The 23,198-nt window shown below is 43.0% G+C and overlaps 1 protein-coding gene and 1 pseudogene across 3 annotated transcripts in view; both read left to right on the plus strand.

The window, feature by feature from the left end:
• LOC110189750 (uncharacterized) overlaps window positions 1–22,237 on the plus strand; it is a 42,176-nt gene extending 19,939 nt beyond the window's left edge. Inside the window, exons 2-7 of one of the 2 annotated variants that reach the window (XM_020959958.2) lie at window positions 4,122–4,309; window positions 11,738–12,386; window positions 12,448–12,535; window positions 17,771–18,223; window positions 18,281–18,344; window positions 18,402–22,237. In XM_020959958.2, coding sequence (XP_020815617.2) covers window positions 4,122–4,309; window positions 11,738–12,386; window positions 12,448–12,535; window positions 17,771–18,223; window positions 18,281–18,344; window positions 18,402–21,457 — 4,498 coding nt within the window. In that variant the 3' untranslated portion in view covers window positions 21,458–22,237. Of the gene's footprint in view, window positions 1–4,121; window positions 4,310–6,692; window positions 7,366–11,737; window positions 12,387–12,447; window positions 12,536–17,770; window positions 18,224–18,280; window positions 18,345–18,401 lie in introns of those variants that run through there. The other variant, XM_086838313.1, reaches the window with a different exon arrangement.
• Window positions 6,060–6,561, plus strand: LOC110189752 (small ribosomal subunit protein eS28 pseudogene; annotated as a pseudogene). Its single transcript, XR_015272881.1, has one exon. The product of XR_015272881.1 is annotated as a small ribosomal subunit protein eS28 pseudogene (transcript).
• Window positions 22,238–23,198: the final 961 nt, after the last annotated feature.

Here is a 23,198-nt window from a genome sequence, read left to right on the forward strand (position 1 = left end):
TTGGGCCTATGCAAATGCCACACACATAATTATAGTTTGTGGCCGCAGCCTCATCCTCTTCAGCTGCTGTTTTGGCTGTGGCTTTGGCTTAGGCTTTGTTTTTCTTTTCGTTTCGTTTTCATATATATATTTTTCCACCATTTTCCCTGCAACGTGTGTTTGCCCACTTTGCCAAGTGAGCTGTGCAGAGTGTGTGCTCGTCTGCGAAATGTAAATGAAAGTCAAAGTTAATTTGTTAGATTTTCGCGAGCTGCGAGCTGTGAGATACGAGGCAGAAGCTGCGTGACGTGACGCCACTACCAGGTGCCAGACGAAGTCTCAGTCTCCCCTTCGTTGCCCTCCTCCACTCCTCTCTGGTCGCGTTTCGTTGGAAAATCAGTGGAAAATCGTTGAAAAATCTCTCGACCGAGCAATCAAAGCTGAGGTTGTCTGCCTCCCTAAGTGCGGCATACTTTCAGGCTGTTAATCAATTACAAATGCGGAAATTTAATGTGTTATTAATGAGAGATTACTGAGATTAAGTGGGAATAGTGGTCGTTCAAATAAGGTTTAAATGTGTATATATTTTAAAACTTAAAGGAAAAGTGCTCTATAGTTTCAATCTTTAAAGTATCATTTAATTGTGTCTTGTAAAGAGCCTTATTCTTATAAGACTAAGGAAATTTTCGAAATAGATTATTTAAAAAAATATCTTAAAAGTCAACTGAATGTCTTATATTATATATATATTATAAATGTAATGATAAATGTTTAAAAATAAATCATTGTAGACCACAAAGTAGCTGTGTTTATGAGCATTTTAGTAAATAAATTACATTCTGAGTAATGTTTACAATTAGGATATTTGAGAACACAAAGTGTACAAAGTTGTCAAAGAACTTAAACGTTAATATAAAGTTTTTTTATTTATGTTTATACTTTATATTCTTAGTAATAAAAAATTATTAGAAGTGAGACATTTTAGACTATGAAGTAACTCCTTCTTAAAGCATTTTCGTTGTAATGGGTAAGTTTTTTGCTCTTGATATCGTAAAAAAAAGTTTCATTTAATATGTTACAATTATTTTAACTAATAGTCCTTTAACTGTTGTAAACTTTAAATTAATATACGTTTGTGTTCAAAGTGATTAATTTAAAAGCTCTTTAAATTAGAATGAACTCGTATTTAGTTCCCAATTTATATCCATTCTATAAAAAAGATTAAGGTCCAAACATTTTAATTTAAAAACTTCATTGTTTTGCTTGCCAAAACTGAACTGGTTATTAATCAGATATGTCCCAAAGTTGACTCATAAATTATAGTAGTTTGCCGACTAAAAATTCGCCCCAATCCCCTGTCCAGCTCAATTGGCAGCTTCAATGAATTTTGCCTTGGCATTCCCCCAAGTTCAATGCCAAATCGCACTTAGTGGGCAGCTGTTCTTCTCCGGCTCTTCATCCTCATCCCCATCCCATTCCCGATCCTATATATATATATATGTATATGTAGATATGTATGCACTTATGCCCCCCTAGAGGCACTCATTCGGTTTAATTAACCAAACGGCAAATGAACATTTGCGCCGCTGCTCATTTGTCTGCTCCAATCAGCGGCATCGTCATCGCGGCTTCCATTGCCATCGTCGCGTCGTCATCATCAGTAGCTCCTCATGATTCCATCAGCAGCGCTGCTGCACTGCACCCACGACGAATGTCGACACGAATCCCCGCCACTGCAGTTTCCATTTCAATGCGCAAAAAACGCTTAAACTGCAATTTACGCTGCTTGTTCGAGGGAGGGGCGAAAAAGTGCAAAAGGGGGCTGGGAGATGGGGCTGCTCTCCCCCACTAATTAGCACATCAAATTCTCCGAGCACAGCACGTACGGGGCTTGTTTACCCCAAAAAGGGGTCAAATGTCAGCTTGGCGCGTTATTTGGACAGCTCCACTAACTGGGTTAACCCACCTGCTCGCACTCTTGGCTCTTTGGAGCGTTAATCCCTCGTTCACAAAATGCACTAATTACTAGTGAATATAAAATATATACATACGCACATCCACTTACTTAATTTGATAAAAAGCCTAAAAATATGCAGTGAAAAATGAGAGAGAAAAATTAAAAACAAGCTAGAGAAGTTGGAATAAAGTAAAGCTATGGGTTTATATATTGGTTATAATTTCGTTAGTTTTTTTTTACATTTAAGAAAGTATTTATTGAAAAGTATATATACAGTTAGGAGTTTATTCTTTCCTAATTTATTAGTATTTCATGGTCAAAAGATTAAACTAAAAAGTAACTTTTAATAAGTTAGAAACCACACACTTTACAGTTTTAAATTAATTTGTGAAAAATATTTTTCATTTTAAATAGTGTTATAGTAGTAAACCGAAATATTTGTACATTTAATTGAATTTCGAGCCTTTTAATAGAAATGATATAGAGAGCAATAAAATACAGCCTTTACAAAATAATTAAAATTTAAGGTAAGTAAGTAACAAGTTAGTAAAAAGTAATAAGTTATTTAATGAAAAACTATAGTAAACGATAACGAGCCTTAAAAAAGATATGTTAATAACATTATTTCGAATTATTTATCAGTGTTAAATCAGTATACAAACATTTAAGCCACTAGTATTATAATATATTCTTACCATATTTCAAGAGGAAAATGGATTTTGAACATGGTAATTTATTTGTAATTGAAATAGCTCAAATGTTTCTTAAATTTCCCCTACCATAGAAAACATAAATCTTTAATCCTCATAATTTTAGTGAACCTTTTATGTCTATATCTTGTAAATCATAAAATTAATGCTACAAGATCTCTTCCTTGGCCACATATCGCACACAGCTGATGTAAGATAAATCACACAACGTCTGTGAGTGTTCGGCATCCCCGAACTTGGCATGAATCATCCGGTCGAGTGCCCATTACTCACGGCCCATTCGTTGTCTGGCGCCAAAACAAAGCCCGAAGCCAAATCCAAATCCAAATCCAAGACAGAGCATCCCCAACGACTGCTGCAGGTTACAGAGTTCAGCTAAAGAGGCAAATTCCTAGTTGAAAATAGCTTTCCTTGAAATGCCTTTGGGCCAGACGCATTCAGATTCGAATCGATGCGAATCGAAGTGATTCTGGGGAACTCTCTGCACAAATGGAAGATGCATTCTGCATTCTGGTCGGGCCATGACATTTATTTATTGGTGGTGGCCTCTGGGGCTGATCAAGTGGGATGACTGCCCTGGGCTGACAAGATGCCGATGATCTGACGATGGGATGGGTCAAAGCATCATGTCTGCTTGCCATTTAAATATTTGTGATTCATTTCGAAATCCTAGTCTGTATGACAAATAGATTTATTTTGAAAGATTAATAGTATTTGAATGCTTAAGAGTATTGGGTATAAATATAACATAATAAATCAGGCATCAGCTGCTAGCTAGGATTTAATTTGCTAAACTGATTGATTGATTTCAGTTTGTATATTTAGAAAACTGGCATAGAACATTTTATTATGGAACGACCAAGTTTAGGAAGATTAAAATATATCTCTAGAAAATCGATATCTATATCAAAACAGAAATGATTGAAATCATTTTAAACTTGAATTTGTATAAATAAGCAATAGGAATGAATATATTGCCTACATTTATAAATAAATATTAGTTAGGCAAATGTACATTTGTTAGTATATTCTTATACTTTTTCTATATTTCTTTCAATCAAGTATTAATGACCGTTCTTCTTTTATTAATTTAATAGTCCATTTATTAGGAGCAAACTTACTTTTAAACCATTATGTACCCCAAGAACTAATTGAAATTTAACACCTCGACCCTAAGGGACTTTCCACTGCAATTTCCTGTCAGCTTTGGATTGACTTTTCTCGCTCATGCAATATGACAATATGACATTTAATTTCCCGCAGAACACCGACGTAATGGCGGTCCATTAGCGGAGGTGTCACTGCAGGTGACGGATGGGGTGGGATGGGTCAGGTCAGGTTGCCCGGGTGGAAGCCATCGCGGAAGAGTCCACTCTGCCGGCTAGGAGGAGGAGTAAGAGTGGGAGACTCTGCACCAATTCCACATATTTGCTAAAGGCAATTACAAATAGTTTTCCCTTTGTGTTTCTTTCCAGCATGTCTTCCGCCCTGATGTCGTGTGTGAGGGAAAACTCGCCGCCGCTGGAACCCGACCTGGATGCCAGTGGATGCCAGGGGCCATTGTCGTTGCCCTCGGAGGGCGGAAGGTCGCATGGCGGTGCTGTAACCTCCACTCCCATCTCCAGTCCAGGAAACGATGCCCACCAGTCCACCCCAACAGCCGGTGAGTTACCTAATTGATATCATAATACCAAGCAAACAAACAAACAAACAAACAGAGAACCACACAACCCATGTCCCATATCCCTGCCAAGGAATCTCCTGGTTAGGCCAACAAATATTAAATCATTCAAGTGCGGAATTCGGGATTATGAAATTGCTTGGGGCCCTGGGCCCCGAAATTCTCCCAGGCTATGGCTTCCAATAAGGCAGAAGCTTTCTGCCTCATGTGTTCATCAAACGCCACAATCCCGCAGGACACTTACATGGGCAGGGAGAAAGGTTCACTGATTGCAAAAGGCTGGGGAATTGGGCAATTCGGGGATTTGATTGCCATGCCCAAGGTTGACTGCAGCGATTCTCGCCCCTTTTGGCATGGGTTAACCTTGGGCTTATGGATGCTTTATGGGCTCTAAAGAGCCGAAGGTTACTCTTTGGGGAGGAAAAAAAATACTTATATTCAAGCAGCTTTTGGTATAAAGAGTAAAGCTAAGGATTTTTGCAGGAAAAAATTTGCATTTGAATATCAATTTCAATATTTAACATATAATATATTGAGAGGCGTTTAAGCTTTCTAGCTTTAGAGTGTTAGGAAGCTTCTTATTTATCGTATTACCTTGGTTAATATTAGAAAGAAAAGCAAAATATTATAGTACAAGTACAATGAACTCCCACACAGCCTTGACTAAGTGAATATTCGATTACATCACTCGCCTTACTAAGGCCATCATCGATCATATGGAACGAGATAGTGCGCTCTTCCTTTAAGAAACTAAGAGCTTCAGCTTTGTTTGCAGAGCTGTGAACCCGCTGGAAGATGTGGATACTGAGGAAAGTGAGCAAAAATCCACAACAAAGCCGCACTATTGTGGATACCCTGTAGAAATGGGGCCCTATCCGACTGTGGTTTTGTGGAAATGGAAGAGTTTGTTGCTTAGCTTTAGTTTCTTTTTTATATTTTTTGTTAGATTTGTTAGGTGCATAATTAGTTGGGGGGTCTTTTGGCTTTCGGTTTGTTGGCGCCACCTCCCCTCTGCCCGCTGCCACATCAGATGCAGATACAATGAGCGAAAGATAAAACTGGGCATAATACATATTCAGATTGGGCCATCTACATATACAAGTGTGTATACGTGGGTCTACTACCTCACAGTTCACATGTGAACCGGGCTTTGTCTGTTGCGGGGCTCGCCCTCATATGGCCACCGACAACTGAATAACTGGATAATGTTTATATAATTGTGGGTAATACTAGCTACACGTGCTAATTAACGCCCCCGACTTTCTATGGTTCATGCGAATGCATAGCGAAAATCGACCACAAGTGTTCCTTCTACTGGAAATGGGGATTCGGCTTCGGAATGGAAATGGAAGTGGGTATGGTAATGCGAATAGGAAGCTTTATCCATTTGGGGTCGCTTGAACTATTGTTGTTATGACAACACCCACAAAGAAATGCCATCAACAATAACGGACCATGTACAGTGTACACTGAACACCTCGCTTTCAACATGAATAAAGCTGCATAAACAGTTCGTGTCTGATCGGGTGGACAGTGGGATTAATAATGGATATTTATTATGGTTAGTGAAATATAATAAATCAAATTTTAAATCCATGATGAAGAGATTAAGCTTTCGTAATAATATAATACAAATAAAATATAATAAAAATAAGAAAATTAGGTCAACCAAAAAATCATGCGCTAAAATCATCTACAAAGTATTCCCTGCAAAATATTCCCAAATAATGAAACGAAAATATTGATCAAAGCGCCTTTGCGTCAAATTTCAGCATCGATATATCGATAATATCGATATAATATCGTTATTTAATATCTATTCCCATAAACCAAACTTTTTGCGTGAATTTTCTTTGCGAAACTTTGAGAAAATTTTGAATAGCCATGGACCAAAAGCAAGTGTGGGCACGTGTTATTAAGATCCTTGGCCGGACCGGCTCGCAGGGCCAGTGTACCCAGGTCAAGGTGGAGTTCCTTGGCGAGGAGAATCGCCAGATCATTCGCAATGTGAAGGGACCAGTGCGCGTGGGCGACATTCTCACCTTACTGGAGTCTGAACGCGAGGCCAGAAGACTTCGCTAATGAGATTTGATGCTCTAAAACTACAAATCTAAAGACGGAAGATACTCGTTGTTCTGGCATCGCAGCAAAAAGGACTAAAAATTGGTATTAATGTGATAACAAGACATGCATATTCCTGAACTTGAAATAGAGAGTTACATATGTTCAACGCACTTTTACAATTTATGAAGTTTTCCTATAAAAATGATCTAATGTGTTCCACTGTGCCTGCTGTTAGTTGGTTAACAGCGCTCTGTTAAGCCATCACACACCGCCACCTGCAGCGGGCCAAGAAACGCTAATCAGTTCGATTTGGCAACGCAAGGTGGCTAATAAGCCGATACCCGTACTACCACTCGTTGCCGTCAATACACTCTGGCCGGGTTCAGTTCGGTTTCAGTTTTCTGTCGCTGTGTATATACTTTTTTGTGGGGTCGCTTCGGCTTTTTCGCTTCGTAGATTTCAGTTTCAGTTTTGCCGCGAGCGGGAATCCGACTGTGTTTTTTCCGCTTTTTTCTTTCGATTTCGTTTGCCGCTGTCCCATTGATTCAATTCATTCTGTTTGCTCCGCTCCACCTGTGCAGGTGAGACACAACGCGTACGCCGGTTATTGCACTAATTGAATTGTGCGCCAATTGCAATCGCAAAACTCAATCGAAAACCGTACTCGAAGTCGCACTGGGAAGCCGCGTGTGCCGATCAACCCGAATCCGAATTACACAAAAGAGTCAACAAAGTTTAATCAATAATATTGGAAAAAGGAAAAACCAATTTGGAGTTCGTCAAGTTGTGTAATGTGTGCAGTGAAGTTGAGTTGAATTGAAATTCAATCAATATATGTATGTGCAACATATTGTATCTTCCAACTGAAACAAGCTTGTTTAAACAAAACAATCAGCAGAGTAAACAATTCCTGGAATTTGAATAAAAAGTTGAATAAAAACATCTGCCGCTATTTTCGGCTCGTATTTAAACAGGTAATAAAAAAGTATTGTATTGTTTTTGTGTATTTTTTGGACTAGAACTGAGGGAAAAAGGAATTTGTGGGGAATTTTCAATGATATCATGCATAGTTGGAGCCAATTAAACCGCCCAATGAATGTAAAGCTTAACCCAATCCACATTTGACCCATAAAGGCAGGGATTATTATGTAAGGTGACATGATTTTGGGGGGAACGAACCTCTATCAGCCTGAAAGAAACCTCGTTATGAGGCGGAGACTTCGGAGAGAGACCCAATTGAGGCAATTGGCCAGACGCCTCTAATTGAAGTGCCATGAATTGTGTAATCAATATTTGGTGCGACGCTGGGTGTTGTTGTGATTTGGAGTGCGAACACAAAAGAGTAGTGCCTTTCGACCAGGCCAAAAAGACTGATAAGCGCCGCCAAACTGATTGCAGTTAACGTCTTCTGGCGATTGGGACGTCTGCCATTGCTTTTTGCCAAACAGATCGCGACTGATAGGGTCTGATCTCTTATATAAAATAACTTAGAAACGGCGGCTATAGCAAAGGCAGGTGTGAAAAGCAGCTAGCTTTATCCATTTAACACAGCCACTGTAGAAAACAAGTTGACTTTTTTAATTAACAAGCTATACTAACATAGATAACTAAGCTAGTATTTATATCACTTTAATAATATATTTCAAATCTATCACTAAAGAAAAACATTGCGATTGAAATATTTAAAAATGAAAGCAACGTGAATAAAATAAAATGTAATAGATCGTTATTCAAACAAATGTTAAGTACTACAAGGTTTTATACTAATCAAGTGGGATTACTTTCTGCGTTTCTTGTTCTTTTGCAATCGACGATACTTACTGATAGCTCTCTAGTATACCTCCATTTATTTATAGCTATTCCGGTACTTTGTCTAATCTATATGGGCACAAATACCCTTATAGTACTCAAGCGATATTTGTGTTTGACATCACTTTTTATATGAAATAGAATTACGTTTCAGTCTTCAAGAAAATAATCTTTAAGTGTTGATGTAATTAATCATACGCCATGTTGAACTCTTTGACCAACGAACTCAACGAACCTTGGCTAATCCATTGGCATCGCATTCGATTCTCGAGACGTACAGCACACTGCAACTTACTCGTAACGAACCAGCAAAAGCCAACATTATTTTGAAGGCCCCGGTGAGACCTGTTTGCTCGTAAGAGTTATTTGTCCAAAGAATTGTGCAATTCTTGGTGCCTTTGTTTACCTCTTTGGGCCTTCGGGTTCTTGGTTCTCCACCATGTTGGGTGTTTTTCTATTTTTATTCCGCGCAAGTGAACTCAGCACTTGTTAAGCGGATAAGCTGCCCACACGGCCAGACTGGGGAGCTGGGAGCTGGGGAGCTGGTGCCTGCTGGCTGGGATGTGGGCGTGGTCCACTTGACCTTCCCCAAACCAATAGGCCAGCAGTCCGAGCCGAGCTCACATCCGCTCGAAAAAGGTCTCCAATTACTGCAACTCGGCTGAAAAGCTGTGTAGTTTGCCATTTGGTTTTCACAATTTGCATGTTGAGAGAGTGTGGGGCAACCAACGTTTGTGCCAATGATTAATTAATAAACGAACCCACTTGCCAAACCTCTTTTTGGAATTGCAAATTCAGAATCGAAAGCGAATTGGTGTCACTTGAACACCTCCGAAAGCCCACGCGCCGGGTACTTGCATCAGGTGTCCAATGAGGAGGTATATATTTTGATATTTAATGTAGTTATAGGGTATAAGCTTTCAAAATTGTTCAATATTTACTTATAAGTGTGAAGAGTCTTAATTTATTGCTTAGGTATAATCATATTTTCGAAAATCCCGATAAACAATTGTTTTGATAGGTTATTTTTGTGATATCTTATGTTGAAATTAATCGAATGCAAACAGCTGTCAAGCACTCAGAATTGCATTAGGTATTAAATAAGTATCATTATATTTTAATAACTAATGTTTTTATGGGTAATAAGTTATTAAAAAAAGTGAAACATTCATTGACATATATTTATAATTATTATAAATTTCTATCGAAATACTAAATACTTTCCTTAATACCGACTACCAATGGCTTCGATAGTTTTATATCTATCTAACTCACCTCTCTAGTGATCAGTCGTAAGTGCGATTAATCCGAGGAGGCATCATGTTGCCAAATTGAAAAGACTCAAATCAGTTTTGATGAATTACCAAAGCCAAGCCAAAAAAACTGACAATGACGAGCATTTCGCCCACACTCACTCACACATTCGCGAAAAATGAAACCCAAACTGATGACAGAACACAAAAGAAGACAATACGGGACTCGAAGTAATAACAAATCTTGCTTAATAGACTTTAGATAAATTAGAAATAATGTATCCGCGCACAATGCTGATGTAATCGTGGGGATTGCCTCATTAAGTGAATCACAGGCAGCATCGCTGCTCAGACTCAAACTCAAACACAAACGTTTCAATTACGTAGAAGAAGATTTTCATTAAGGATTTTTTTTTTAGGGACACAGAACTCTCTCTCATGCTGGCTTAAAGAAATGCAGCTTGCGGCAATGGCTGACCCAATTAGGCATTCTATAAATAAACAATTGTCACTGCCGAGGGTGGCTGCCTCCCCTTCGGCGGTTAAAATTCCATTAGCAAGGTCCCCAAGCAATTTCGTGAGAGCAGCCAGCAGACAGCCAGACGAGACCCCAAAAGGCAATAAATAGAATGACGTGTTAGCGGGGATAATATTTATATACTATATGTACTTCTTTTTTTCCATGAGTAAGCTCTGGTGACCAGCCCCAACTCAGGTGAAATTAATCATTAAAATCAAGCCATCACAAAACAAGCATAAATGGGGAATGCTCGTAGCCATGACTACCCATGTGTTGTTATACTATATAGTCTGCTATATAGTATTCATTTATATATCTTGTAGTATCTTTCGACGTTCGCGTGTCGCGGCCCCAAAACGTGACCGGCATTTGAGCAACGCTTTTATTTATTTTTCTTTTTGATTAGAGGTCGAAGCTTTCTTGGCAGCGTTCTTTGATTTTATTTTAGAAAATGCTTGTACTTCCGTTTGGTTGTGGTTCTTTTCTCTAATTAGTATATGGAAGGTATGTACACTTTCCACGGAGAAGACGGGTGTCTGAACTTTCATTTTGAGGTAATGACACACAGAGACAATGAGTCACTCTTGAGAGATGTAAGAGTTCAGGGATGAGCCATACTTTCCAAAGAGTTTATCACCAGACCTTTGGCTTCAATAGTTTACATCTGAAAGGAGGTTTCCCTATCTCCCTACTGGGTTTTATATACAAATATGTATTTGCCCATCACTTAGCTATAATACATGATATTGTACTTTTCTTGTACCTACTTATGTACTTCACATTCCTCGGTGGTCGATAAGGAATTACCAGCCATCGCTCTTTTTCTATTTTTTTGCTCTGTGCTATCGACCATCGATGGAAGAATAAACATTATAGAGTTCTATGACCGTCAAGGCCATAACCACAAAAGACCAAGCCGCTATTTGATATAACTTTATAATTATAATCAATTGCACTCTTAATATCAGATTTTCTTTGTCCCAGAAATTGTGTAAATCCAAGTAGCTGTCAGAGATAAGTTAAGACCTTGTCAAATGGTTCTCCAAGCTTGTGTGCACGTGGTGTCCAATCGGGTTTACTGGAACTCCGCGCCTTGCTATCATTCCCCTTTGGGCCTTTCATTCATTCACGGGTCTTCGGGCTTTTGCCTATTTATGGTCATGTTTTGGGGTGCGATTCGTTTCGGTTTCGCCCATTTATTATTTACTTCTTATCGCTCTACTATTAAGTGTAACCGAATGACGGAAAAATTCTATTAACAATTGATTGGCTCAACAGCTGAGTAACTGCGGAAGTTAAGTGGCGTCTAGAAATATGACTTGACTTCCTCGGAAGCGCTGAAGAACTTGTTGATATTTTTGTTTATATCTAAAGGGTTTTGTTTACGGGTCTACGATTTATTAATTATTTTACAGCAATTTACAATCTAGTGGGAGACCTCAGATTCCATGATAAAATAATCCCAGATAGGGACTGATAAATGAGTAATCAGCTTGGAAGTGTGAAAACTTAATCCCTGGGAAGACTTTCCTCCTCCTCTGGTAGATTTATGCCGCCTGTCAATCGAACAGGAAAGCTGGTTGACATCATTATGCCTGGCTACGTCAGACAGTATGATATTCAGTTCCAATTCACAGATAGGTCATGAGTTCCTGTATGAACTCTACAAAAAAACCACAAAAATATAATATACATAAACTAAATAGACCGAAAATGTTGTAAAATCAGAGGACGTCTCTCATCTTCCTTCTTGTCTTGTTTCAGACCAAAATCAGCAGCAGCAGCAGAAACGTCGCCGTTTCCATCCACTCCGTAATCTCCGCCGCATCTTCCGCCGCCGCACCATCAACACATCCGCAGACAGTCCGTCCCCCGGTATTGGTATAGGACCCGGATCCTGCAATACCCTACCGCCACCGGCCAGTAGCAGCAGTGAGAAGAACCTGCGAGCTTCGGCTGCACCAGGATCCCCCCTGAATCTCCAGCAGCTGCCAGAGCAGAGCTACCAGACACAGTCGCTGCCCAAGTCGAAGTCCTACGGCTCCCATCGCGATGAGTTGCTGAGCGTGCTTCTGGGCAAGAAGCGGACCGGCAAGCAGGCGCCAGCACAGCACAGCCTGGACCAGAATCCAGGCCAGTTTCAGTCCCCAGTCCAAGCCCAGCAGGAAGCCATGTCCCAGCGTGGAGTGGCCGTCTTTCCCGTCGACTCCCTCGGCATGAGCAGGAGCAGCTACTTTGCAGAGCAGCGCATACAGCAGCGCCTTCTCCGCAGCGTAGGTGACTCCTCGCAGGAGCTGGAGGGTGGATCCATATCTGTTTCCGGATCGGGATCGGGTTCGGGGGCCGGTGGAGCTGCCGATATCTCCGACAGCCAGCGGAGTCTCAGCGAGGGTCGCCTTCTAGATGTGGACGGGTGAGTCCATACAGACTTTGATTATCATAATGGTTAATGTATATTTCTGGTTTTATTTCAGGGATTACTCTCGGGAGACTCTGTCGCAGTCCCACGACAGTGTCTTCTCCGAGTCAGCAACGGCCAGCAGTCTATCGATAGTACTGAAGGTGAGTTTGAAATAACCTTAAACGATAATATAAACCCCAAAGTTCAATACTCCAACTCTAGACTTGGCTCCCAGAGAATCCATTCAAATTGAATTAGTACTGCATATATCTAGTTTTGGAAGTTTCCCAACTCTTTAGCGTCCCTTGACCAGATCTATTTGACCTAAAAATAAATGTAAAATTCCATTTCCACTCCTACTTTCACTTTTTCTCATTCAAATCAAGTTCAGGGCCCTTGGGTCATTCGATGGAAATCCACCAAAGACCCCTCCCCTGAACCGTACTTTGTGCTGCAAGCAATCTACTCGTAAATTGATTTAAATCAAATTCAATTGGCGCCTTTGTTGGCATTTCTGCAGCGCCATTGATGACCGAATCTCCAATGGAGTCCACTGACTCAGATTTCAATTGTTCCCAGAGTTTTAGGAAAACAAAAACATTATCAACACTTTGATTAGCTAGCTGGCCTTATCTGGGATGGAGAACATCCATTAATTGAGTTGACTGAACCCCAGAGACAATCGAAGCTTGATTGGTTAAGGGGATCTTCTGGCTATCCGAAATAACCAGATTCTCAAGTCTTAATTGGTACATTGAAATACATTTCAATGTTACACAATTGACTCGCACTTTAATTTAACGCCAAACGAAAGTCGAAAATAAAATGTAGTCTGGCTTTGGCTGTTATCTAATAGACAAATCTTCATTATCTACGTCATTATCACCATTACTGCATAAGTTGGTTGAGTCTTTTTCTGGTGTTTTTCTTCTCGTTTCTTTTAGTTTTGAGTGAAAGAAAAAGAAAAACTATTGCCAACGCACGCGTTTTTGCAACCTGAAACCGAACCCAATGTTAGACACTACACGCAAGAAAATATTTACAAATTTCTTAGTCAGATAATGCATTATATATTAAATATTAGTATTTCTGTTACTAAGTGAGTCAGAGATACTACCATAAGAATTCACGTTCCTTTAAATTTTTTAAGATAATTTAACTGATTTGACAAATACTTAAAATAAGTGTATGCTGAGGAAACAAAGCTCAAAATGAAGAAGCACTTTAAATTCGATTACTAAATTTAATTAAAATATATAAAGTGATCACTTCCCCAAAAGCTTTTTTCCTCCGTGTAGCAACTGCAGTAAGCCGTGGCAAGACCCGCACACCGCCACACTCCCGTCCAAACTCCCGCTTTTCCAACCGATTTTCCAGCTCTTGCCGCGCGTGGCAATTTGCGGCTTCTTCTACTGGCCAGAGTTGTGTTACTTCTATTGCTTCTTCGGTTTCTGGACAAACGAGTTGCCGATGAGCCGACGATGGTCGACGGCGGCGGCGGCCGCTTGGTTGCTTCTTGTTATTCCACTTTTTTCCACTTGGCAGGCCAGGCAGCTCCCTGGAGCTGCCGCCTCCTCCTGCTCCGCGAGCTCCCACCCGGGTTATTTGCCAACCTGGTTAGCAAATAAATCGCATTTCTTTCTGTTTCTATGCTATTGAACTCCTGCAAGTTTTCCGCTAAATCAGTTTGCATCGAGACTTTAGCCAGTGAAGACAACTCGGGCGTTCACAAGGCTTGGTTTTACTATATAACATACGATTTCGAATCCGAATCCGACTCTGATCCGCGCTATGTCCACAATCCTCGGGATTCCTGGACTCTAGCCAAGTGAAGAAGTTAACGAACTTTCAATTTAACGGTTCAACTGGGTAACTGTGCTGGAGATTTATGAACAACTGCGATTCCAAGGGGCTTACTAAGTTATAAGTTGATATTTTTTATATTTGAGATATAACAGGCGGAAGTATATCTTATAACTTAATATTTCATTGAGAGTTTTTTTCCCAAAATGTATAAGTTTTTATTTAACAGATTCCATAAGAAAGAAAGAGTTTTCCCTTATAAGCAACCAATAAATAATTCAGAACCTTTTAAAGGTAATAAGCAGAAAGTCAATTACAAATTTAAGTTCATAAATTAATACTCTTTGCCTTCTTAAATATTAAAATCTATAAAAAAATTGCTAAATTATTCTTCGAGGATGTTGACCTCAACTCAGGCCTTTCCTCTTAAAATTCCAAAACCCCTTTTCTCTTCCTGTAGCATTCCACAAAATAGACATCTTCCAAGTCCAGTGTTCCCTGCTAATCCGCCAAGTCCTAGTCCAGTCTTAACGATTTTCCTTTGAGCTGCCAGATCAGGTCGTGGAAACGAGCTCTTGGGTCTATAAATATTTACCAGCAGATGTGAAGATCTCGGGGCCAACCAGTTTGATGAATTAATTGCGGATAAGTAGAAAGAGAAAAACATCTAAACGACAAATGGCCGTAATGGAAAACTAAATGACAATGCAGTGGAGAGCAATTTCTGTGGGGTGAGGACACTTAGACCCGTCCCGGACGACTTGGAATGGCAGCGGGTAGAGTCAAATGGTAACACGGTAACACGCATCGATCCATGGGAGCGAGCATGCCCGTCATCGATGTCCAACATTCACACGCTCCTCTCTAATTGAGCAACTCTGGCGGGGAATGTCCCCCAGCGGGGTCTGTGATCACTTCCTAGGTCCCAACACTCGAAAATTTTCATTTTCGGCCTACATTCGTTTGCTCCAAACATGAGATCTGTGACACTTCCCGTCTGGCAGCGGCCTCCACTCCTTGCTCCACTCATTATGCAATCACTGCATTTCGGCCTGCATTTGCGTATCTCGCAGATTTCCGCATCCATTAGGATCGCACTCAAAGTGCACTGCATCCGCATTAGGATTTTAATTGCATTTCTTCACACGTTTCGCCCGATGGGCGCATTCTGGAGCCGGGCCATGTCCATATCGGTTGGCCACTGGCCCACTTCCCTGCCACTCTCCATCTCCGTCACTCTCTTGGGTGACAGACAAGGAGAAATTGATTCCATTTGCTTTAACTTGATTTAACTCCTGAGAGAAGCAACCAGCGAAGCGGCGACCTAGTTGGGTGAGAGTGTGTGGAGAAGGGTTCCTTGGGTATTTCATGGCTTAATGGCCTGTGACAGTCTCAGGGAAAGCTATTCTGAGTGCTTTTTTCGAATAGAAGTGTGCTTCTCCTAATTACCTCGACACAACATAATGTATCTTCTTAAAATCTGTTTAAACTATTTGTTTACAAATTGGTATTTGGAAAATCCATCAATTCGTTATCGTAAATAGATAGAGAGCATATCTGGGTGCAAAGTTTTTTAATATTTATTTTATTTACGAGTTGACTGAGTATGGATTTGATTTGTGTACAAAACGTGGGGGGTATAAACTGGAAAAAATTATATATAATAAAATATTTTCTATTTGTGCAAAGAATTTATAAGAATTCCTTTGAATTCTAATAAAAGTTAAACTCTCTAAAAGTAGCCAACTTTGATGTCTTGATTTATACCCCATTTAAGATCAGGTTGCATTGCGCCATAAAATATTTCCATAATGATTAGTCAGGGTCAGATCGCGTTAACCACTACTGACCTACCAACCGATCGGTGCTTCCCGATGGATAAATGCACACACTTTGAGGCCGTTTATCCCACTTACCCGCGGAGCACACAGATGGCGTCCATTTGTTTGAAATGCAACTCGGACGGCGGAGTGATGCAATTGCATTTAATTCAAAGCGATATTGCAGTCAGTGCCTCCCACTTGGCCAACTGTTGTGTCCGTTCTCTCCCTCTCACACACACTCTCAGGCTGTGGTAATCAATGTTGGCCATGTTGGGAGCCACTTACCATTTACCCACTGGTACTGACCACCGACAGTTGGCCCACTCGCAACTGGGCCAATAAATCAGTGAACGTGACGGTCCGCTCTGCGATTTTCCGACACCGATTCGTGGTGGAAGTGGGCAGAGGCGTCGGAGTAAACGGAGCAGGTAGTAGACAAGGCGGAGAATGGGTTAAGGGTCACAGGACTTGGCCAGGTAGTTTGCTCGCCAGGTATTTGGAATGCTGCTAAATTTCCCGAAAAAGCATATGGCTCAGATTATGTAAGGCATCATTGATGGCATAAAAAATTGGGTAGTTTAAGCTGGAGAAATGTATAGTTAACCCAAGGTAATATCTGACAGAAATAGATAACTATTAACTCCGACTATATTTACCCAAACTATCGGTAATTTACTGTAGAAAGTTCCTAAGGCCCTCGACTGGGAGAACATTGAACTCGCCCCCGATTTCCCAATTGCAGTTAGTGTTTATCAAGAATTGATGGACGCGAAGGTCTTTAACCTGAACCAGCCCGGCACTTAATCCTCGAGCAATGAGCTCCCAAAAATAGCCCCAGCCCCAGCTCCACTAGGAACAGATGGCGACGTCACGCGCCGCAGTCACTGATAGATGGACGACGTCGGAACAAGGGGGTGGCTGGCAGACACTGCTCTCGTTTCTTTCCGAGAACCATGAGAGATTCTGCTCCGTTTTTCTCAGCTTGTTTACTTTTGGGACACGCACAACACAGCCGTTTTTGGGCTCAATTCGGGTCTTACCCTTGAAACTCAATGGCTGAGGACAGACAATAAACAGATCTTCGGGGCCAATTGTGTTTGCTTAGGTAAAAATCGAAGGCAGACGCCATTTGCCTTGCCATTTCCCTTACCATTCCCATTTTCATTTTCATTTTCACTTCACTCTCGATGCATCTGCTTTGGAATCCGCCCTGCAACAGATTCAGTTGCACATTGCACTTGGTTGTCGCCAGACGCTGTTGCTGCTACTGTTGCTGCTGCTACTACTATTCCTCGAGTGGAAAGTGAAATCACTGAGATCGCGTGCATAGAGCCACATTTTCATAGTTCATAATCAGCACCATGGTAGCCGGAAGTGCGGGTTCTCTGAGGGCGCAGCCCAATCCCTTTCAGCTTTCGTTTGCGGTAAGAATTTGTGAGAAAGAATATAGAGTCTGGGAGAGTAGGGCATCAGGAATCGCAGTAATAGACTCAGCCACAGTTGCCCAGCTAATCCTGCCCATCATCCTGGCAGTCATTTCTAGCCTCGATCGCGTTGTGAGGCCCTCGAAATGATCGACTTTAAGCAGAATCCCTTCAAGATGAAGCTGGGCGGCTCCTCCATGGGCGAGAGTCGCCTGGGGCGCAGTTGTCTCAGGGCCCGCTTCGTTTTTCGGTGGAAAAGCTGGGTAATCCTAGAGCCAAGCCTGAATGGACTAAACCTATCTTATATAACATAACCTAATCTGTTTATATCCTCTTCTTACTCCAGGCGGAACTCACGGATGTGCTGCGTAAGAGACGCAACCGACCCGATGCCTCTGACGAGGATCTGGGCCTGCCCCGCAGTCCGGCCTCGCCGCAGAGACGGGCGGCCGGTGGCAACAGCAGCCGGCTTGCCCACGGAGGTGGTCACCAAAGCCACCATCAGTCGCGTGGTGGTGCCCATGGAGCACATAGCCAGAGCGAGGTGACATCCCTCAGCCTGCTGAGTGTCAACAGTGCTGAGGGGGACACGGAGGACAGCCACCGGCACCACTTACGGGTCTCCACCAGTTCGTCCATCTCGATGGGCTCGGACATACTTCGATCCCATCAAGAGGACGATGTGGATGCCGTGGGCAGGGAACAGCACCGGCTGTCACATGCAGCGGCCAGGCACAAAATGGCCATCAGGCCAGCCAAGAAGAAGGTTCCCACAAGACAGCACCGCATGACTCTGGAGGTGAGTAAAAGAGTCTCTTGAAATTTGATACAAACTTACTTAATACTCTTGCCATAGACCTCCATCCCAGAGGCCAACGAGGATGTACTGAAGATGAGTCCTGGACTGAGAGCTGTGCATGGTAGGAACTCCTCTCTCAAACTCTCAAGAATACTTATTTAATCCATTAAACCCACAGATGCTGAGCTCAAGAGCAAGACGCGCTCACTGCCTCCGAAGACCCTGACTGCCATGGCGCCTCAGGCACAGGCGATCCCCGCCAGCTTGGTGACCACCAAGCGGACCAAGACGATCGAGCAGAGCTCTATCAGCAGCACAGTGACCACAAGCTCATCCTCCTATGGACTGAGAGCCTTGACCACCAAGCCCAACGCCGTGTTGGAGACTCGTGGTGAGTCCTCCACGGATTGCGATGACTTCCTGGCGAACGAGCGAGAGCGGGAGAGCGAAAGCGGATTCTTGCGTCGCTTAATGCACAGGAACTCGAAGAGATCTATTGCCAGAGCTAACGACGGAGTGGAGGACACAGACTCCAGCCAGAGCGTGGCCAAGAAGCTGCAGATCTCGACCTCCTGCTTGGAGGCAGCTGCTCGGGAGCCCGTCTCCTTGCCGGATAAGGCGCGCAGTGCCACCTCCCATGAGCAAAACATTCTGGAGACGCGGCAGATCATCAAGCGGGAGATCCACAACGAGGGCAAACATGGCCTCAACGCCATAGTCAGCAACTACGGCGTCCATCCGCATCCGCCGACGCCCCTAAAGCCAAAATCTGGTCCGGCAGCCAGGCAGCGTTATCTGCCCAAGGAGCTGGGAGCCGTCCCTAGTTTGCAGGAGAAGACCCCACTCAGTAACGATGTGACCAATCTACTCTCGAAGAGCTCACGCGGAAACGACACCTTCCAGTCCACGACCTTGGTGCGGGAGCAGCAGACCAAGGTGGAAACCTCTACCCACTTCGAGCGAAAGCCCCGGATAGTGGGCCTGAGTGCCTTCCAGCAGAAGCTGTCGCGCTCCACCGACTCAGTGGGCCAGCACTCCAGCTCCTCCAATTCGTTGGAGACCAGCACGGACGAACCCTCGCCCCTGTACTACGAGGAGAAGCAGCGCAAAACAGTGGAGAAGGCGCGTAGCTTCCGCAACTACCAGGAGGAGGGTGTGGAGTCACCTTCCGTGCACAACAACATGCCCAGTCTGCCGGATCTCTCGCTAAGTTTCCGAGTACCGGCCTACTACAAGCAGACGCCGCAGTCCCCCATCTGCTCTCCGATCTCGCCGAGCGCCAAGTGCGTCTCCCTGGGCTTCGAGATCAATGACAACAAGTTGCTACAAGCGCGTGCCGAGTCCACGGGTCAGCTGCCATCACCGGGACCCAAGAGCTCGCCCCAAAGGGCCGTCTCAACCACCAAGCTATTGGTGGGCAGTCCGGGACCCACGAATATCTCACAGATAGAGCAGAACATTGACTTAATTGTAAAGTCACCGCTGGTTAGTGTTCTCAGGAAGTCGGGCAACGTGACGCAGCCGGAGAAGCAGCCAGAAAAGTTGCCGGAGAAGCCTCACCAGGAGGCGGCACCCTCCCCCAAGCAACGTCCGAAGCTGTTGGATTTGGGAACTAAGATAGCCGTTCCCCTTGCAGCCAGTCCGAGTCCTGCCAGCCCGCTAACTAAGACCGCCAAGCTCTCCAACAGCCCACCAACCACGCCAGCCAAGCCACAGAGCTCCAGCTCCAGCAGTCGTCGCAACTCCAGCAACGTGGAGGCCACTGGAGAGCCGGAGTTCATGAAGATCCAGCTGAATCGCGTAGATCAGGCCCGCCTGCACAACAAGGCAAATCACTTGGTGCTAGCAAAGAACCTGAAGTCGTCGTCCACAGAACGCAGTCAGAGCAGCGATGACCTCAGCTTCAGGCGAAGCAGCGGAGAGAGTCTTTCTGGTATCGAGATCGTAGAGCAGCAACTGCAGAAGGTAGCAACTCCGGTGGTCAGGCAAGGTCTGGAACCCAGCCTTAGCCGGCAGCTGCGATCCGTGAGTGCCAATAGTGTGAGGTCGAGTTACGGAAGCAGCAATGAGGGATTGTCCGTCCCGAACACTCCCGCGACCACACCCAGTACACCGAAGAGTAATGGAGTGGCGGCCAAGGGTCCATCCAGGGAGGTCAAGAGTGCCAAGGATGTCAAGGATGCGAAGGATGCCAATGAGCAGGCAGGCAGCCCCAAAGAGGTGGTGAAGAGCAATCGTTTGTCGCTGGAAGATCGCAAAAGGTTGTTCCTCAGTGAGGAGAGACCAAAGGTGCTGGTGGAGCAGCGCAGAAAGTCGATCGGCAAGGCGGAGATCATAGCCACCAGTGCCCCGCCAACGCCTTCAGTGATACCTGCCACACCTGCCATTCCCATTACCCCTGTTACGCCCACTTCGCCCGAAATTAACGAAGTCAATGGCAACGGTTCACCCACATCCACCTCCAATCCCGTGGTGCTGCGCAAGAAGTCCTTCGCCAGCTGCAATGGCAACACAGCCACGCCCTCTAAGGACGATCCCACGCCCGAGCTGATGAAGGTCTTCGCCCGCCGCTCTCTCAAGGTGAAGGACGATGAGGTGGTGACACTAGCTCAGGCACAAACGGCCATTCAGGTCACCACAGCCGCGACCGGAGCCGCCAAAAAGCTGCCGCCCAGCGGTAGTGGTGCTGGAAATCAGAGCGTGGACAGCGACAAGGAGAACCAGTCCAATAGCGAGGAGAAGCTGGATAAGCTGGCGCCCAAGTACGAGGCGCAGGTGAGCACAGGGGAGACCGGAAAGACGACTCATCATCATCACCCCAGCAGCAATCGCAACTCGGTGGCCGATTTCCGAAATCTCAACAACAATAACAACAACAATCAGCAGAAGACGACGCCAAAAGTGGTTAACTACCTGCCCCCCATCAAGGTCAGCAACACGGGACGCAATAGTCTCAACAATAGCAACCAAATCAACAATAATGGGAACGGAAACGGTATCGTTACCAAGCCAGTGTCCGAGAGGTTCTCCCTACAGCTGAAGCAGTCTAACCCGCCAGTAACTACGCCAACATCTCCAGTGGCAGGCCCAGTAGGAGCCACAGCAGCCGCTGCACAGGGAACTCCTGCAGTGCCCAGTAAACCCATCGAGAGATCCGCCACCGTGGGCGAATTCAAGGGCATCCACCAGAGACGGGCCGAGTGGGAGCAGCGGGCCAAGGAAGCGCTGAAGTAGACGGAGGAGCCAGACACCTCGCGACTGTACCTAGCTTAGCTGCAATCCAAGTGCTTTTGTCTAGTGATGATGCACTCCCCACGCCACGGCGGACCATGAGGATCGGGATCTGGATCGGGAGGCACCAAAATTTCTATGTTAATAATGCAAATAATCATAATTATCACATTAATAGCCCAACTAAGCTGTAAGCCTGTTAAGGATCGCGCGAAGGTTATCAAAGTTGAGGGCACCGGACTGGCGATCTGGTCATCCAAAGAAAATCGCGACCATGCGAGTCGAGTCCGGCCTCCGGCAACACACTACAGGCAATAACTATAAAAATCGATCTTCAGAAAGTGAATAGTTTAAAACCCTATATTTTAGTCCCTCTGCGTATGGTTTTGCAAAATTAATTTCGAATTCGAGATATTTATGTAAACTCTAAACTTAAAAAGCCGTAAGGACTGTGAGTATATATATATATAACGAGATTTGCGAGGAGAGCCTGATATTCGAAACATCTGATTTACGTTAAGTTTATATTTCAAGAAAGCTTTGAATCGATAGAGAAAAATTATTTTACTATCTAGGTTATCTATAATAAATTTCTAGCGTCGATATATTATATATTAATTCAGCGACCTTGTTATGCTACATCCTTGATGGTCCTGCCAAGATAACCCGAGGAAATGAACCACAGGCGCTTATTCATCAGTGTGAAAACCTTAAGCATTGTAACAAGTTTGTAAATGTACATACAAAATAAAATCGAACTAATAAATATCCAAGTATATGCAACTGATTGACTTTTTTAATTATAATTTATTTATTCTGGTGACTACTAACATTCTTTCACGCATTAATATTAATTAAAAACAAGAAAGAAAGTTAACTTCGGCACGTCGATGTTTATATACCCTTGCAGATAGAATTTCGATGACTAGGAATCCATACAATATATTTATGTTAAAAAACAATAAGTAATACCTGCTTTCATTTCATTCACCTATACATATTATATTTGCAGTTTGACTTTTACATATTTGCATCGTTTGTAAGGCACCTATATGATATAGTCGTCAGATTTTCATAAAATTTGACACAAAATTTAAGACTTATATAAAGTGGCTATATCTCAAATTTGATTAAATTCTGTTGGAAACTAAAAATGTTATAATTTTTTTTTTTTGAAAAATGTTCCGATTGTTCCTATGGCAGCTACATGATATAGTCGTCCGATCCGACAAATATACGAGTGAGAGTATATTGAAGACTAACTACAAAATTTCATTCAGATAGCTTCAAAACTTAGAGACTAGTTTGCGTAGAAACGGACAGACGGACGTGGCTAGATCACCTCGGCTGTTGATCCTGATCAATATACTTTATATGGTCGGAGGTGCCTCCTTCACTGCGTTGCAAACTTCTGACTGAAACTATAATACCCTGCAAGGGTATAATTAATTGATAATGTGTTAAGATTGTAATTAATACATATTAGTATATTCAAGCTTATGGAAAATACTTTAGCATAAAAAAAAAGTTGATATACCTTTGTTTTTATAAAATAAATTAAAACTAGTAAATTTAACAAACTACAAAATTTAAAGGCGGCTTACAATAGTTACAAGCCCGAAGGAACAAGTTATTAGATCATTAAGATCATGTATTGGGTTATAAAATTAAAAAATAAAATCTTTTTCGGCCTGTTCCATTTTTATTTTCAAGAATATACTGCGCAAATTCAATCCAGTCAATA

Source organism: Drosophila serrata, unplaced genomic scaffold (assembly GCF_035046125.1).
Source record: "Drosophila serrata isolate PLE 108 unplaced genomic scaffold, ASM3504612v1 contig_347, whole genome shotgun sequence".
Taxonomy (NCBI): Eukaryota; Metazoa; Arthropoda; class Insecta; order Diptera; family Drosophilidae; genus Drosophila; species Drosophila serrata.